Source organism: Corythoichthys intestinalis, chromosome 2 (genome assembly GCF_030265065.1).
Source record: "Corythoichthys intestinalis isolate RoL2023-P3 chromosome 2, ASM3026506v1, whole genome shotgun sequence".
NCBI lineage: Eukaryota > Metazoa > Chordata > Actinopteri > Syngnathiformes > Syngnathidae > Corythoichthys > Corythoichthys intestinalis.
In genome coordinates this window covers 33,478,919-33,497,962 of record NC_080396.1, presented here as the reverse complement: position 1 = coordinate 33,497,962, position 19,044 = coordinate 33,478,919, and the positions used below count along the sequence as shown (strand labels likewise).

The following is a 19,044-nucleotide window of genomic DNA, read 5'->3' as shown; positions in this document are numbered from 1 at the left end:
TGCCTTAATAGTCCTAATGACGCAGTTGAAAGAGTTCTCACTCCCTGTACTCAAATACGTAAATCACTGACCATCGAGGATTTCCAGGAGCCCGTGTTATGTCTGCTTTGATTATAGAAATTAAATGTAAAATGTCTTGTAATACATGTTATGACCTTTGTCTTCAAAAGTTACTTCAGTTAATCTCAGATCTGGTAGACCTGCTTTTTTTTTTTTTTTTTTTTTTAAATGATGTTAGGAGTATTTGTTTAAATGTCGATTTAAAAAAAATAAACATTTTTTAATGCGCTTTGTCACATTTAAATAAGAAGCATTGATTCTAAGACCAGAGGCCACCTCTACCCCAGCTGAATGAATTCTATTTAAATCTTGTATGACTTCAAGGTTGACTTGTGCAGCACATAAATGAGTATAACCTTTAGTTTTTTTTTTTTGCTTTTTTTTTTTTTTTTAACAAACACAGATCCGTTCTTATTTTCCCTTTCCCGTGTTTTTGCTCAGCTGAAGTTGTGCTTGAAAACATACATTACTATATTTTTTTCTGGTTATGCACAGAAGCTATATTTGGTAACTTGTTAGGCATATGGTTACATTAATAAAATATAAATCTAATATCAACAGACTTTGAGAAAGATTGAGAATATTAAACCAAACAATGTTTCCAGGCTTTGCAAGTTTCATACATTCCTGTTTCATAAAAAAAAAAAAAAAAAAAAAAAAAATCAGACTGTCTACTCTATGGATATAATACTAAAACTGGATAGAATGGATCATATGTATCATAGCATCATATAAATCAATTGGAGTTAGCATCCTTTTTTTTTTTTTTTTTTTTTTTAAATATCTACTGTATGTGCGCTTGTCCTCGACGTATGATGTAGGCCCATTAGATTTTTCTTCCCAGAAATTGCCCATACGCTAGTGAAGATGACTGAAAAACAGTCTTTGAAAGCTTTTTACGGGCAATAGGCCACTTGACGAGCCAGAAGAGGAGCCTACTACCTTGAAGAAAACCAAAAAATCTTTAACAGACAATACCAAGAATCCCACCTAAAATACGGGTTTGTCGCAACAGGTGACTCCCATGCACCAAGTCCACTCTGCATTATATGTGGCCAAAACCTCGCAAATGAGGCAGTGAAGCCTTCACAGCACTTCGGCACATAGGGACAAAGCAACCTGGCATAATAAATAAGCCTTTTTTTTTTTTTTTTTTAAAGTGCCAGCACGAGGGACAGAAACAATTACTGAGGGCCACCACATCACCAAAATGGAATGCTCTGAGAGCATCATACCTCGTGGCGAACCGTAATGCTTAAGCCAAGAAACCTTTCAAGATTGGAAAAGAACTTATTATGTCTGTGTACAGAGATATTTGCTCTCAAGTTTTAGGAGAGGCCGCCGTTAAAAAGTATTTAGTCAGCGTCTGGTGAGTTACATTTTTTCTGCACTCCCTGCATTTATATTTACTCGATTTTTCTGCCACACATTGCCAGTCTGTGAAAAATAGGCACACATCACACCAGTCCGTGGTGCAATAAAGGTTGGGGACCACTGCTTTAGACCAACTCATCCAATCTCTAAGGTACGATCGAACCAAGGTTGATGAACCAATCGAAAACACTAAAGTAGTATGCAGCCTAACGTTGGATTTTGTAACAGCTATGCTGATAAAAGTGTATCGCTGCAACACCATTAAAAAAAGGAAGTTTAGATAGGATGGACTGCTGGCAAAACAAAATGAAGCAGTGTCTTCTGGCTCCGGTCACGAGCGAGGCTTATGTAAGTATATGTGTCTTTGTTTTAAATATATTTCAAAGCACTTGACCTTATTTTGTCTTTACAGTATTATAGAACAGTAGTCAGATCGTAGACAGTAACTTTGATTCATACAGAAAATTAAAAAAAAGGACTTTGTCAATGACTTGAACTATAAATCAGACTCATCACATTATGACAGTGGATTGCAAAAATGACCACAATGAGATGCAAAACATACCGTATTAAAACACAAAATTTATCACGTTAATATAACGCAAAAAATATCAAGCTCAAATGCGAAACCTTTCACGTAATAATGCAAAATTTATCAAGTTATAATGCAAAAAGTATCGAGTTGGAATACGAAACATCACATTATAGCTCAAAACTTATCATGTTATAATGGAAATGTATCAAGTCAAAATGGGACTCCAATGTATTATTGTCGACAAAATCAAAACATAAAAACTATACATGTTAGAACACGGAATTACCATTTTAAAATGCGAAAATTATTGCATAACACCCAGAAAATGATAACAATATTTGAAATACGTTGTTTTAAAAAACAAAACTTTGAAACAAAATTGTTCAAACTGAAATGTGAAACTTGCCACTTTGTAACGCAAAACTTATCACTTCATAATAAGAAATTATTACGTTAAAAATGCAAAAATCTTCACGTTAATATGATTGTATTATAACACCGTATTTATATGGGTTCAAGTTATCATGTCATCAACCGATTGTGCTGCAAGTTACAAGGGTGTGGGAGGAGGGGTAGTATGTGCTGACCTTGAATGTGTGTGTGGATGTGATAATGTACATTTCCTCCCGTTGTATTCTGTTGACACGGCCTGTTTTTTAAGGTCTTCCACATGACTTTATGCATATAGCAGATACAGTGCCTTGCAAAAGTATTCGGCCCCCTTGAACCTTGCAACCTTTCGCCACATTTCAGGCTTCAAACATAAAGATATAAAATTTTAATTTTTTGTCAAGAATCAACAACAAGTGGGACACAATCGTGAAGTGGAACAAAACGGATTGGATAATTTAAACTTTTTTAACAAATAAAAAACTGAAAAGTGGGGCGTGCAATATTATTCGGCCCCCTTGCGTTAATACTTTGTAGCGCCACCTTTTGCTCCAATTACAGCTGCAAGTCGCTTGGGGTATGTTTCTATCAGTTTTGCACATCGAGAGACTGACATTCTTGCCCATTCTTCCTTGCAAAACAGCTCGAGCTCAATGAGGTTGAATGGAGAATGTTTGTGAACAGCAGTCTTCAGCTCTTTCCACAGATTCTCGATTGGATTCAGGTCTGGACTTTGACTTGGCCATTCTAACACCTGGATACGTTTATTTTTGAACCATTCCATTGTAGATTTGGCTTTATGTTTTGGATCATTGTCCTGTTGGAAGATAAATCTCCGTCCCAGTCTCAGGTCTTGTGCAGATACCAACAGGTTTTCTTTCAGAATGTTCCTGTATTTGACTGCATCCATCTTCCCGTCAATTTTAACCATCTTCCCTGTCCCTGCTGAAGAAAAGCAGGCCCAAACCATGATGCTGCCACCACCATGTTTGACAGTGGGGATGGTGTGTTCAGGGTGATGAGCTGTGTTGCTTTTACGCCAAACATATTGTTTTGCATTGTGGCCAAAAAGTTCAATTTTGGTTTCATCTGACCAGAGCACCTTCTTCCACATGTTTGGTGTGTCTCCCAGGTGGCTTGTGGCAAACTTTAAACGAGACTTTTTATGGATATCTTTGAGAAATGGCTTTCTTCTTGCCACTCTTCCATAAAGGCCAGATTTGTGCAGTGTACGACTGATTGTTGTCCTATGGACAGACTCTCCCACCTCAGCTGTAGATCTCTGCAGTTCATCCAGAGTGATCATGGGCCTCTTGGCTGCATCTCTGATCAGTTTTCTCCTTGTTTGAGAAGAAAGTTTGGAAGGACGGCCGGGTCTTGGTAGATTTGCAGTGGTCTGATGCTCCTTCCATTTCAATATGATGGCTTGCACAGTGCTCCTTGAGATGTTTAAAGCTTGGGAAATCTTTTCGTATCCAAATCCGGCTTTAAACTTCTCCACAACAGTATCTCGGACCTGCCTGGTGTGTTCCTTGGTTTTCATAATGCTCTCTGCACTTTAAACAGAACCCTGAGACTATCACAGAGCAGGTGCATTTATACGGAGACTTGATTACACACAGGTGGATTCTATTTATCATCATCGGTCATTTAGGACAACATTGGATCATTCAGAGATCCTCACTGAACTTCTGGAGTGAGTTTGCTGCACTGAAAGTAAAGGGGCTGAATAATATTGCACGCCCCACTTTTCAGTTTTTTATTTGTTAAAAAAGTTTAAATTATCCAATAAATGTTGTTCCACTTCACGATTGTGTCCCACTTGTTGTTGATTCTTGACAAAAAAATTATATTTCATATTTTTATGTTTGAAGCCTGAAATGTGGCGAAAGGTTGCAAGATTCAAGGGGGCCGAATACTTTTGCAAGGCACTGTACCTGAAAATCTGCTTCATAAATACTGGCTGTGACCAAATTCTAGTAGTCCATCATCAATGTAAAGTGAGCAAATTTGTTCTTTTTTTTTTTTTTTTAATCCCGAGTGGTTTTTAAAATTGTTTTATAACTGGTCACTTTTGGTGTTGGTGACCTTTGCTCAGGAAGGAAATAAAAATAATTTTTAGAGCAGAAGCAGCAAATCCAAGGCAAAGATTGTTCTCTTTTTTCAATGAGCCCAGGTTTTGCCGCTGCTTTGGTCTTTACGCCAAGCCGATATGAGCATATCAAGCTTTTCATCAGCAGCATCTTTTGGCAGGAAAGTGACAGGAAATAGAAGGCCTATCTCCGCCAAATGTCAGACTATTTCTGTAAATCATCACTTCCCGAAACACATACAGTATTCATGAAAAGTCTGCTTGGCTCATGCAACGATACACTGAGTATTCACCTACAGGTACAATGACTTTAATGACATTTCATCACATTTCATCAACATATGGCTTCATATGTACAATATCATCATTTGAATGATTTGACACAAATAAGGCATTTCAAGTGTCGAAAACAACCTAGTGGTATCACGTATTTGGCAAGTCAAGATTATTTATCAGGGTCTTTGATGTGTTACCAAGTTGGACTGGTAAAGCTGTTGAAGAGGTGGTCAAAGGCATACAGGGACCAGAGAAACAAATGTACAGCATCAAGACACACAGGTTTAAATTGTAAGACACCTCCAATTCTTCTTCTTAAGCTCCTCATTCAGGGCTCCACCAGAAATAAAACTGTTTTGCACATTAAAACACAAAGAGTTTATGTACAAATGTTGTCCTCACACAATGCTTAAAAAAGAAAACCCTGAGGGCTGTCAACTCATTTACTGTCTCCTCTCTGGCCCCGGGCTCGCCAGTAGACTGACGTCTGCTGAAGTGAGCGAGACGATCTCCTGATTTGACGTCTCGTCTCCAAGTTTTGCAAAAGTGATGAAATTATATTTGTAACAAGGTTACGATGATGTTGATGATCCCGCAGGCAGCCCGGAGCATCCGTAGAGTCAGCAGCCTTGAGCGGGATGCGCATTATGTATTCTACAACTTTATACACTGGAATCATGTCTTAAAACAATGGAAAGTTTGTTGGATGCTTGTTGCTTGGTCCTTTGAAAACGCTGAAAGGAGGAGAAACAACACTTACTGGAATAGTTACATTATGGTGTCATTACGGGAATCCCTGTCAAGCAAAGTCCTGGTCTGTTGTTCACCTTGTTACATTAATCAGGAGAAACTATATCAAACTTTTAATTAAACATCACGCATGTCAAATAATTTGTTCAAAGACATTTGAGTCAGATTGCTACACGGGTGCATTTTTGGGCTTAAGTTTTGACCAGGAAAAAAAATCTTATGTTTCTGCCTAACTGCTTTTCGTTGCGAAGCGGTATCTGTTGCCTCTACACAGTGCTTGTATCTCAAATTTCTGCAAGTAAGCCACAGCAAAACATCAGTGAAATGACAAGTTGTAAAACTAACAAGTCAAGTCACTCGTTTATCAAGACATCAATCAATATATCTGAAGGTGCAAAGAAACAAATTTTAAAATGTGATCAGTATATTGGCAGCAATGATCAAATGATCATGCTTATTGTTAATTTTTACTTTTAAAATGTGACTCTGTCGCACATTGCTCAACAATCCCCTCAAGAAATTGTCATCCAAATACTAGGTGGAATGCAAAATTCATTGACACAGCTTTTAGATCTCAATGTAGCAAATGTAAAGGTTAGTACAATGGTTCTTACTAGGGATGGGAATTGATAAGATTTTTACGATTCCGATTCCATTATCAATATTGCTTAACGATTCGATTCTTTATCTATTCTCTTATCGATTGTAATTTCGGGAAAAAGAAGAACAAACATTTTGATTGGCATCAAGTTTGTTTAATCAGAAGTCACAACCTTACAAATTCACAACGAGGTCAAAAGAGGCCCAAAGCCTCGATGTTAACTGTGGCAATAAGTGGCAAATGCACAAGAATGTGTAACATTTTACTGAAACATTTTCTAATAGAAATAAAACATATTGGTATATTTTGGCATATAGGTCGTTGTTCTGCCTTCAGCAATGTCCCCAAACTTTTTCCTGTGAGGGCCAAATAACTTTTCCCTTCTCTGATGAGAGCCCGGGGTCAGTTTGTAACAGAAAAAGTGTGACGATTGCAGGAGTGCGTAAATGTAAAAAAATTATTGTTTTTCAGAAAGCCACAATCAAATAACCCTCTGTGGATTCTTCCCGGAACAAAAGTAAATAAAATAAAAATAATAATATAATATAATAATAATAAATAATAATAGCACTATTAATTAAATAGATAATAACCAAATAACCCTCTCTGAGTTATTCACTGAAAAAGGCCTGGAAATAAATAACAGTACTGAGGGAGAAAAAAACAAAAAAAATTCAAAATGCTCTTTGTAATTGTTCAGGGGGCCGGACTAAATATGGAGACGCGGGCCGTAGTTTGGGGACCCCTGTTTTTATTTACCAGTACATTGAAATGCATGCCTTTTAGTTTTTATGGCGCTTTCACCCTCAAGCGGTGGCGCCCTTGCGCTTCCTCACGCGAAGAAGAAGAAATGCCGCATCCAAGCCAGTGAGCGAGTTAGTGAGAAAGGGAAACACTGCCACGAGCCTACGTTCTTTGTTAATGTTTGTAAAATATCCGCAGAGCCAACGCCTGTATGTATCATCTTCTGTGTTGTTGTTGTGTGTTTCCACTCGCGATCGGACACTTAAATCCAGTTGTGTAGTGGTTTAAACGATGTGCTAATGCTAGCGAACGCATGCTAACTGTTTGTTATGACTGTGTTAGCAGCTAATCATCGCTGATTTACGTTGATGCAAACCTGTTTGTTATTGGGGACGAAATTGATTTGTTTAATTTCTATTTTTAGTTTCAAGTGATGGTTGAATAAAGTCAGCAAATTATACCAACGTCTTCTGCATCGTCATTTGGGAGTTTAGCTAGCTGTATAGCCAGGACTGAGCTTTAGCGTCTCGGTGAGGACAGTGCAGTCTATTCCCTCCGGATGCAGTTATTTCCATCTCGCAATGACTGCAAGTCGCTTTGTTGTAATTTTTCCTCGTGAAGTGAAGACACACTTTCGAGCGTTCGAACCTACGTCATTGTTATGTTTACGGCGGCAACGCTCCTGCTAAACTATCTTAACCTTTCATTTTCACCCTTTTTCCTGGTGAAGTGTAGCCAAACTTTGGAGCGAGTGGTTCTTGGCGCCATGCTAGTTTGATGCGTCTGGACAACAAAACACGTCACGACGCAGTATGCGTCTTTAGGGATCGTTAAAGGGATTGTTAAGGCTTTTTCACTGTGATGTCGAGGCCTCGAAACACTCGGAACCGGTTCTGAATTGGAATCGGATTTCGATTCCCATCCCTAGTTCTTACCCTTCTCGGTGCTACCGAACCCCACCAGTTTCATATGCGCATTCACCGAACCCTACTTTAGTATTAAATAAAATATGATTTTTGTTCAAATTCAAGACATAGTTTTTCTACTGGAGCACAAAATGAACCATGCAGAACAAAACCAACATAGTGCATGAACTCACAACAAATTACATACCTGCTTTGCGATCAGGTACGCAACTTTATGATGTTGTGAGGATCAGTTTGTTAATGGTTACGAATCAAAGAGCAGGCAGAGTGGCCTTATCTTCGAATTTAGCTCTTTTCACCTTGAATTCACCAAACGTTGTGTTCTTATATTCCCCAACTCCATGCAGCTTCTCAAAGTGTTCCTTTAGTTTTGCCGGTGCAAGGCTAGAGTTGCCCAATTTGGCATTGCGAATCATGCAGCAAGGATGCTGATTCCCATCCTGTTACGTGATACATGAGAATCCAGATTGTATATATTCGTCCGACCACTTTCTTTTTGCTCGACATAGTTAGTATGGATTGAAATGTGGAGAAAGTAATTATACGACGTACTACGATGACTTTCAGACGTTGTATTGCTCCTAAGCAGTGTTGGGAAAAACGCTGTTATATATATAAAAAAAAAAAAATAACGCCGTTACGTAACGGCGTTATTTTTTCAGTAACCGGGTAATCTAACTAATTATTTCTTCCGCCGTTACAACGCCGTTACCGTTACTGACGGTCAAAAGCGGTGTGTTATTTACCCTGAATAAATTGAAGAAACTACCAGCCGTAGCAAGTCTTCTCTGCCCTGTTTATGTATCATCAAAGACTTGGGGTGCGTTCAGGTACGAGAATAGCCTCGGATAATTCTGTATCAGAATATTACAGTACGTACTTCTTATGACTCCAGGCTGTTTGTTCAATTAGATAATGCTTTCCAAAGCTTGCTAATGTTTCTGTTTTTGATGAGGCTACCTGAATGCACCACCTGGATAGATGCGATGGAAGTGATTGTGACTGGCTGAGGGTTAGAGTCATGTGTCATAGTAAGTAAATCAGAGCCGGTGTTTTCACACACAAACCGGAACAGCGCGTGTGGCAAACACACACACGCAAAACAGATGCAGAGGGATATGATGGCAGAGTATTCAGAGGAAAATTTGTCCTTTACGAGGTGGAGATATAAACACTATTTCAAGTCAAAATACTTGAAGTACAGTAGGCTATGTCTACTTGACCAGTTGTCTCAGGTTGTGAGAGTTAGATTTAATTGATTAAACTCACTTTATATTGTTTACTGCTGATTGTTATTTTATTATATCGTTTACTTTTTATTTTTGTTGCACTTCAAGTGTAGTATAACTCTGTTGCTGGTGAGGTGCAACAAATATTACAAGGTTCTATAACACAACTACCTGTCTGTTGTTCTCTATTCAACTGACTTGAATACTGCTCAGAAAATTTCAAATTCTTTGACATACAACAACTTCTTTTTAAAGTAACGGAAATAATTACTTTCCCTGGTAACTAGTTACTTTACTATAGAGTAATTCAGTTACTAACTCAGTTACTTTTTGGAAGAAGTAGTGAGTAACTATAACTAATTACTTTTTTAAAGCAACGTGCCCAACACTGCTCCTGAGTGCACTAAATTCTTTGCAGCACTGATTGGCCAAGCGATTTCACGTGATCATCTGCAGCCAGTGATGGCCATGCGGGGTATGCCATTGCATATAGACATGATTGGTTGGTGTGTCTTGTCCTCAACAGCAGAGGCTCCACCGAACCCCTGAGACCGATTCACTGAACCTCTCGGGTTCGATCGAACCCAGGTTAAGAAACACTGGGTTAGTACAATGTTTCTCAAACTGTTTACACTTAAGTACCACCCAAAAAATATCGAGCTCTTCAATTACCAGCAACATGGCCAAAAATAAAATACTGTGCGTCAAAGGTTGAAATCTTCAATCACAAATGAATTAAGATAAACATAATTCTGAACAATGAAGCAGAGGTTTCATTTGATATCAGTGAATAACTATACTTAATAAGGATTCAATGAAATTATACTACAGGTAGATTTTAACTAGGTAAATATTTGGAAAAATAAATGTACCTTAAAGTTGAATAAAACTGGACAGTAGTAAAAAAAATGTGCAAAAAAAAAAGTTAAGGCAGTTTAAAGTTTTACTTAATTCTTTTTTTCATGTTCTACAAGAGGACGCTCGCATATTGCTGGTGGTACTCGTACAACATTTTGAGAATCATCGGTGGAGTACATCCATATACTGTATATGTATGCTCTAAATTATTCTAACATAGATTCATTTTAGTGCAAAAACTTACCTGCCATTCAGCCTTCGCGCTGACAATGCTCAATTGTAAGCCTCTTGCAAAGCTTCAGTACGTCGATGACGTCGGGTATGGCTGAGTGTTCTAGAGATGGGGTATTAGGGTAATATTGTCATTAGTAAGACTGTCATATCCACCGATAGAATTCCATGCTAAAGCATTTTACTGGCCATGGTACATTCCTCTGCCTTAACGTTGTTTCCTGCGGTCAAGCGAGGTTATCTTACCCTGGTGGTTTTGATCTTGTTGCCTGCATAGCACATCCAGCCTGAGTTGTCAGGGAGCGTCTTGCATTCTTCTCCCTCCAGGCAAGGCTCCATCTCACACCACCACCTTCCAATTACAATGGACGCTACAGGCAGCAAAGACAAGAGACAGTAATAGAGGTGTCGAACAAACTGCAAATCCAGCTCAAGCCAGACACTTTAAAAATAAAGGGATTTTTTTTTGCTCCCCAAGTTGGCAGTACGTAACCTGCCCAGTCATTTTTCTTGTACTGTACATGCTTTGCAGCTTTAATGATTAGGTGGGCGAGTGAAAGTAATACTTTTCATGGAATGAGTGGGAAAAACGCAGACCACATTTGTGCCACTGGGAAAGAAAATTGACTTAAATACAGGGCTAGTAGACAGAAAATGGTGCATAATGAGTTATAGTATGTCTATTAAAGCTGAGATTGACTGATTTTGCAGTGCTGCAGCTCTACCTGAAGACTGGAAAAATATTTGGGAAACAGATTCACAAGGCGAGCTGTCTATGAGATACTTCGCAATTGACAGTCTGCCCTTTTGGTGTGAGGAGTGTGTAGCAGACATTTGACAAAGCGGGTACAACATAATTGTACATCAACAAGCTGCGCATTCAATATTTCCCACTCGTTGTTGCTTTTCTACTTTTGCCTGTGGTGCACTTCACATAGAAACCGGCTGTAAAATGAGAGAGAAAGCCAGAGAAACGTCATTTGATCTGAAAAAGGGTTTTGATTCTGTGTATATTTTCCTGTGCAGACTTCTCTCTTCGCTAAGTGTTGAACCAATTAGGCCTGTCGCGATAACAAATTTTAGTGTGCGATAATTATTCTCATAAATTATTGCGATATGCGATATTATTGCGCCCCCCCCAATTTTTTAAAACCAATTTACAATAACACAGTGCGAATACAGTATATATCAATAGATCAAGTACACCCATTTAAACACGATAAATATTTACTCTTAAATTCAAATATACTTTTTAAGAAATCACAACTAAAAACAATAGACCCTGCCTCTTAAGTAAAAAACAATAATATTGCTACCGCACAGAAACACAGAATAAATAAAATGTGTTTAAAAAAAAAAAAAAAAATTGCACTTAATAACTTAAGCATTTAGGAAAATGAAAACATTTCCCGTCATAGCTTCTGCAATGGTGTTCCATAGGGATAAAACGATACAGTTAAGTCATGGTTCGGTACGAATTTTGATACGGGGGACACGATTTTCGATCCGATTCAATACATTTAATGCTCTGTAAAAAAAATAACAGTTGTATTTTTTTTTTTGTTTTTTGTTTTTTTTTGTTTTGTTTTGTTTTTTTTTGCTAACGAGCACAAATTAAATTGCCATCATATAAACATGCATTTTAGTGCATAATATTTACGTGCTTACTTCTTACTGATATGAAAAAAAATTGTATAAAAGTGCTGAGAACAATCTTTACTGTTTGTAAAGTGAGGCAGGGCACACCGTTGATTGCTACAGCTCTCTTAGCAGCTAGGTTTACTACATGAGCAAGACATCCTATTTATGGTCCGAATCCATCTGTGTCACGTACTGAATTAACAATATTTGCAACATTATCTATAGTCACTGGTATGGATTGATTTGGCCTTCTTAACCTCATGTGACAAATGACTAGAATTCATCGATGTAGTATATGGACTACATGTCCCATAATCAATCTGGGCTCACGTAGCCAATGGCATGGGACGTAGCACATAGCACATCTAGTTTGCCATTTCATGATATCTAGTGTGTGCGCGCAACCGCGCATTGAAAAAGGTAGCAAGCGCCGCTGAAGTCAAGTCTGCTCATTACTACACAACACCAGCATGTGACGGCTTTCATAAACAGGACGAGTTTGAAGCACAGCACTCTTAATTTCATTCAGCTGTTCGTTGTCAAAGTGAGGTTATTCGTAGCAGCCAAGTCGGTAACAATATTTTGGCGGACTTCGTTGTAAATATCCAGCGTTGTGCCGAAAAATAGCCGCCCCGCATGAAATGTCACTCCTGACGGCAGCGCCCACACGTCAACAACACCGGCGCGCCATAGATGGTCCACAGTCACTCCGGAGCTCTGACGCGGCCGGTATACGTTGAACAATAGGATATAATGGGAACGATTGGCTCTGGCGCTAGTTTTTGCCGGGCCTGGAACGAAGATGCATTTTGCGCAGTTGGTAACGAACTTTTAACAGCACGTCTGCCGCACGCGCGCACACACGTGCACGTGAGGCGATAAATCGCAGCGGAAAAATTACCGCCTTCATTTTTATATATCGCGCGATAAATGGAATTATTGCATATTGCGACAGGCTTAGAACCAATTATAGTCAAATTGTTCAGGAGTCAACTTTCCTAATACACATTGACATTTAGTGAACAGGTGATGTCAACTGATGGCTAAGCACACGTTTTTGGCATCTGTCTTCCGAACGGCTAATTTACGTACAGAGGACTTTCAGTTCAAATTGTAGTGTCACTATCAGTGATATTATTACAGAATATTGTATCAATTTGGTACTTGACTACACTGGCTGGAAAAAGACATTGTTCCATTAGGAAAACACAAAAGTTGCAAAGTCGCAAATGCACATAGGGAAAAAGTCATTTTAAGAGACACACCCAATGGTCATAGGCGGAGTTTGCCTTTTGGGGCGGGGGGGGGGCAACATGGTAATGACCCTGAAACACAATGTCAGCAATAAAATTAACTTACAAGAATATTTATAATAATAAGTTGACAAGTTGAGCGTTTTCTGTTTCCCATCATTCTTGAGGGGAATTCTAAATGAGGCTGCTTAGTCAATACTTTTAGCCAAGATCGTCATCCATTGAATAAGGTACGCCAGCCGGAGTCGTGCCAATGTAGTTACCCCAGTCAAAATTTGTATCCCCTGGGCGGAGCCATATTATTATTCAATATAAAAAGTTACTTCAATAGAAAAAAAGTTGCTGCAATCAAAATATATATTTTCAATCAAAATAAAAAAGTCGCTTCAATCAGAAAATGCCAAAATAAATTTGAAACTCAAAACAATGCATGTAACAGCTATTTTTCTTTGACTGAATTTTTTTTTTTTTTTTTTTTTGATTGAAGCAATGTTGATTTGTGTTTGGGCCACATTTTGGCTAAGATGTTTTTTGTCGGCACGGTGGCTGAGTGGTTAGCACGTCTGCCTCACAGTTCTGAGATCAAGGGTTCAATCCTGGGCTTCGGCCTTCCTGTGTGGAGTTTGCATGTTCTCCCCGTGCCTGCGTGGGTTTCCTCCGGGGACTCCGGTTTCCTCCCACATCCCAAAAACATGCATGGTAGGTTGATTGAACACTCTAAATTGTCCGTAGGTATGAGTGTATGCGTGAATGGTTGTATGTCTCCTTGTGCCCTGCGATTGGCTGGCAACCAGTTCAGGATGTCCCCTGCCTACTGCCCGTAGTTAGCTGGGATAGGCTCCAGCACCTCCGCGACCCTCGTGAGGAAAAGCGGCATGGTAAATGAATGAATGAATGAATGAATGTTTTTTGTCTTCATTATTCAATCAAAAAATAAGTTGCTTCAAAAAAATATATATTTTCACAAAAAAAAAATCACTTCATCCATCCATCCATCCATTATCTTCCACTTAGTCTGGGGTCGGGTCGCGGGGGCAGCAGCTTTAGCAGGGAAGCCCAGACTTCCCTTTCCCCTGCCACTTCAGCCAGCTCCTCCGGCGGGATTCCAAGGCGTTCCCAGGCCAGCCGAGTGACATAGTCTCTCCAGCGTGTCCTGGGTCGACCCTGGGGCCTCCCGCCGATGGGACATGCCCGGAACACCTCTCCAGGGAGGCGTCCAGGAAGCATCCGAACCAGATGCCCGAGCCACCTCAACTGGCTCCTCTCAACGCGGAGGAGTAGCGGCTCAACACCAAGCCCCTCCCGGATGACCGAGCTTCTCACCCTATCTCTAAGGGAGAGCCCGGACACCCTGCGGAGGAAACTCATTTCGGCCGCTTGTATCCGGGATCTTGTTCTTTCGGTCACGACCCACAGCTCGTGACCATAGGTGAGGGTAGGAACGTAGATCGACCGATAAATCGAGAGCTTCGCCTTTTGGCTCAGTTCCTTCTTCACCACAACGGACCGGTGCAGAGTCCGCATCACTGCAGACGCTGCACCGATCCGCCAGTCAATCTCCCGCTCCCTCCCACCCTCACTCGTGAACAAGACCCCTAGATACTTGAACTCCTCCACTTGGGGCAGGATCTCATCCCCGACCCGGAGAGGGCATGCCACCCTTTTCCGGCTCAGGACCATGGTCTCGGATTTGGAGGTGCTGATCTTCATCCCAACTGCTTCACACTCGGCTGCGAACCGCCCCAGTGAGAGTTGGAGGTCACGGCTTGATGAAGCCAACAGCACCACATCATCTGCAAAAAGCAGAGATGCAGTGCTGAGGCCACCAAACTGGACACCCTCAACGCTTCGGCTGCGCCTAGAAATTCTGTCCATAAAAATTATGAACAGAATCGGAGACAAAGGGCAGCCTTGGCGGTGTCCAATCCTCACTGGGAACGAATTTGACTTACTGCTGGCAATACGGACCAGACTCTGACACCGGTCGTACAGGGACCGAACAGCCCTTACCAAGGGGCTCCGCACCCCGTACTCCCGGAGCACCCTCCACAGGACTCCCCTAGGCACACGGTCGAATGCCTTCTCCAAATCCATAAAACACATGTAGACTGGTTGGGCAAACTCCCATGCACCCTCGAGGATCCTGCCGAGGGTGTAGAGCTGGGACGAAAACCACACTGCTCCTCCTGAATCCGAGATTCGACTTTCCGACGGACCTTCCTCTCCAGCACCCCTGAATAGACTTTACTGGGGAGGCTGAGGCGTGTGATCCCACTATAATTGGAACACACCCTCCGGTCCCCTTTTTAAAAAGGGGGACCACCACCCCGATCTGCCAATCCAGAGGCACTGTCCCCAATGTCCACGCGATGTTGTAGAGGCGTGTCAGCCACGACAGTAGGGTTTGGGGATTGCCGCCACGACAGGCACCAACCACCTTACGGCCACAGCTCCGATCGGCCGCCTCAACAATGGAGGTGCGGAACATGGCCCACTCGGACTCAATGTCCCCCACCTCCCCCGAGACAAGGGAGAAGTTCTGCCGGAGGTGGGTGCTGAAACTCTTTCTGACAGGGGATTCCGCCAGACGTTCCCAGCAGACCCTCACAATACGTTTGGGCCTGCCAGGTCTGGCCAGCAACTTCCCCCGCCATCGGAGCCAACACACCACCAGGTGGTGATCAGTTGACAGCTCCGCCCCTCTCTTCACCCGAGTGTCCAAAACATGTGGCCGCAAGTCCGATGAAACGATTACAAAGTCGATCATTGAACTGCGGCCTAGGGTGTCCTGGTGCCAAGTGCACATATGGACACCCCTATGTTTGAACATGGTGTTCGTTATGGACAAACCATGACGAGCACAGGAGTCCAATAACAGAACACCACTCGGGTTCTGATCAGGGGGGCCGTTCCTCCCAATCACGCCCCTCCAGGTCTCACTGTCATTGCCCATGTGAGCGTTAAAGTCCCCCAGTAGAACGAGGGAGTCCCCAGAGGGGGCGCTCTCCAGCACACCCTCCAAGGATTCCAAAAAAGGATGGGTATTCTGAGCTGCTGTTCGGTGCATAAGCGCAAACAACAGTCAGAACCCGTCCCCACACCCGAAGGCGGAGGGAGGCTACCCTCTCGTCTACCGGGGTAAACCCCAACGTACAGGAATCAAGCCGGGGGGCAATAAGTCTGCCCACACCTGCTCGGCGCCTCTCACCGTGGGCAACTCCAGAGTGGAAGAGAGTCCAACCCCTCTCGAGAGGATTAGTACCAGAACCCAAGCTGTGTGTGGAGGAGAGTCCGACTATATCTATTCGGAACTTCTCTGCCTCACACACCAGCTCAGGCTCCTTTCCTGCCAGAGAGGTGACATTCCATGTCCCAAGAGTTAGCTTCTGCAGTTTGGGGTTGGACAGCCAAGGCCCCCGCCTTTGGCTGCCGCCCAACTCTCTGCGCACCTGACCCCTTTGGCCCCTCCCACAGGTGGTGAGCCCATGGGAAGGGGAACCCATGTTGCCTTTTTGGGCTGTGCCCGGCCGGGCCCCATGGGGACAGGCCCGGCCACCAGACGCTTGCCTTCGAGCCCCACCTCCAGGCCTGGCTCCAGAGGGCGGCCCCGGTAACCCGCGTCCGGGCAAGGGAAACTGGAGTTCATTTATTTTTTTCATCATAAGGGGTCATTTTGAGCCATGCTTAGTCTGGCCTCTCACCTCGGACCTGTTTGCCATGGGTGACACTGCCAGGGGCTTAAAGCCCCAGACAACATAGCTCCTAGGATCATTGGGACACGCAAACCCCTTCACCACGATAAGGTGATGACTAACGGGGGAGAAAATCACTTCAATCAAAAAAAAAAAATTCAATCATAGAAAACGTTTTTGGATACGAAAAAATGTTTGAGATTGAAAAGTTTGCATTTGAACACTTAATTTTTCATTGAAAAAGTTTTCTTTGATTAAAGCAATCCTTTTTGTGTTCGGGCCATATTATGGGTAGGACATTTGTGTCCAAATCATTCAATCCCAAAAAAGTTGCTTCAATAAAAAAAAAAAAAAAAAAAAAAACATTTTCGATCAAAGAAAAAAATCATTTGAAAAATAAAATTGCCCTCCCCTAATTTTTTTTTTAATTACAGTATATGCAAAGCAAATGACCACCAAAGGTGCTAGTCACATGATCTGTTTGAAAAATAATTTTGACCCATTCTAAAAATATATTTTTTTGTCCATTTCATTCACTTTTGTTGCAGTTTTATTGCTTTACAACTTTTATATATATAGGAAAGTCAATTTCATGCAATGACACAATTTGGCCAACCAGGCAGCCCCCCCCCTTGAAATCCGCTTATGCCTGTGGTATGATAAAATTATATTTGAACTTTTTTCCCCACAATGATTACCATTGTTTGTATGGAAAAGGGCAACGCTTGCAAGCCTGAGAACACCATCCCAACGGTGAAATGATTTGATGTTGGCATCATGTTGTGGGGTTGATTTGCTTAGGAAGGGACCGGTGCACTTCACAAACCAAAACCAACCTTTCCCATCATAGGGAAAGAACATTACATAGAAATATTAAATCAACATCTGGAGACAGTACGAAAAAGCTTGGGTCCAAATTGGTCTTTCAAATGGACAATGGGCCTAAAGCATACCATCAGACTTGTACAAAGTCGCCTTGGGTCATTGACACTTACTGTATTTTATAGTGTTGTACTTAGAAAATTTCCTGCCAACATGGTACAATTTTCTCCACAGGAGTCGTCTGATGTTTTCGCGCAATATTGATCAACTTGAAAAGCTCGGAAACATTTTTTTATATTTTCTTTGTTTTGTGGACCAATGATGAAACAGTGATGGTGCACTATTTTTATAACTACCATATTGGCCCGAATATAAGCAGACCCGGCTGCAGAAAGAAATTACAGGGGGGGCATTACATTTTTTTTGGGGGGGGCACACTTCTTCAACGTAAATTTAGCCGTAACAGTGGCGTTTTTACCCGTTATATTTCCTGATGAAAGTGTCAGTCAGTGTAACTGCAGGAGGTGGCAGCACTATCCCTTCATGTTGACTTTCGGCCGCGTCTTTGTCATGGCTTGAGTTCGTCTTTAGTTTCTTGAAAAAAAAACACGTACTGGACTGTCTCAGAAAATTAGAATACACAATATTCTAATTTTCTGAGACAGTCCTGTATATTGTTCTATGTAAAGGACGTCAGCCAAGGTCGGCCCCCCACATTTTTACCACGCCAAATCTGGTCCCCTTTGCAAAAAGTTTGGACACCCCTGCTTTAAATGGTGGATTAATGTACAGGACTGTCTCAGAAAATTAGAATATTGTGTATTCTAATTTTCTGAGACAGTCCAGTATGTCCATTCCAATTTGAATTAGCAACAGAGGAGCCGTTCTGTAACCGGAGCAATCCCTATCCAATCGAAGTACCCAATGGCCGGCTACTCAGCCCGCCCCCCTTATCTGTGATTGGCTAGAAATTGCCTACATTCGCTGCTCAGATTGGTTGAATTGAATGAGGACCAATCAAGATAGGATGACTAGAGTAGTGTTTTTCAACCTTATCTGAGTCACGGGACGTTTTTACGTTGGAAAAAATCTCGCGGCACACCACACCAAAATGTTCCAAAATTACTTTCCGTACAGTATATTTAATTATAAAACAATTTCTCAGTATTTGTACTTACTCAGTGTGAAACGTTTAGCAATTAGGCTTGAAAAACTATCAGACAGGGGACTTGAGCAACGTCTTTAAGCACATCAGTGCAGGTCGTTTCGCTGACAATGGCTTTGCAGGCAGGTAGTGTTAACGTCTCTGCCACAGTTTGGGACTTTTGGGATTTAGCAACAAAGTAACTGGCTTTCAGGGCTCTTATTTACCTTTGTAGTTTTTCTCAAAAAAGTTGCGCATTTCTCTGTGTTTTCACGAAGGCGTACAAAATAGTCCATCGACTTGTTCTGAAGCGACAGGCGTTTATTTGGAGATGACGTTTAAGCTTGTATGGCGCCATGGCGCTAGATAGCCGCTCGTGTCGCGTTCAATAACTGCTCGGTTTTCTAGCCCTCTCCCACCTTGCTG

At 41.6% G+C, this 19,044-nt stretch overlaps 1 protein-coding gene across 3 annotated transcripts in view; it reads right to left on the bottom strand.

The window, feature by feature from the left end:
* Window positions 1-4,323: 4,323 nt before the first annotated feature.
* Window positions 4,324-19,044, bottom strand: part of LOC130912301 (chemokine-like protein TAFA-1) — an 87,403-nt gene continuing 72,682 nt past the window's right edge. Inside the window, exons 3-5 of one of the 3 annotated variants that reach the window (XM_057830297.1) lie at window positions 10,313-10,437; window positions 10,080-10,169; window positions 4,324-5,461 (exon numbers count right to left, since the gene is read on the bottom strand). In XM_057830297.1, the coding sequence (XP_057686280.1) occupies window positions 10,134-10,169; window positions 10,313-10,437 (161 nt within the window). In that variant the 3' untranslated portion in view covers window positions 4,324-5,461; window positions 10,080-10,133. The remainder of the gene's footprint in view (window positions 5,462-10,079; window positions 10,170-10,312; window positions 10,438-19,044) is intronic. The other 2 variants (XM_057830296.1, XM_057830295.1) reach the window with 2 other exon arrangements.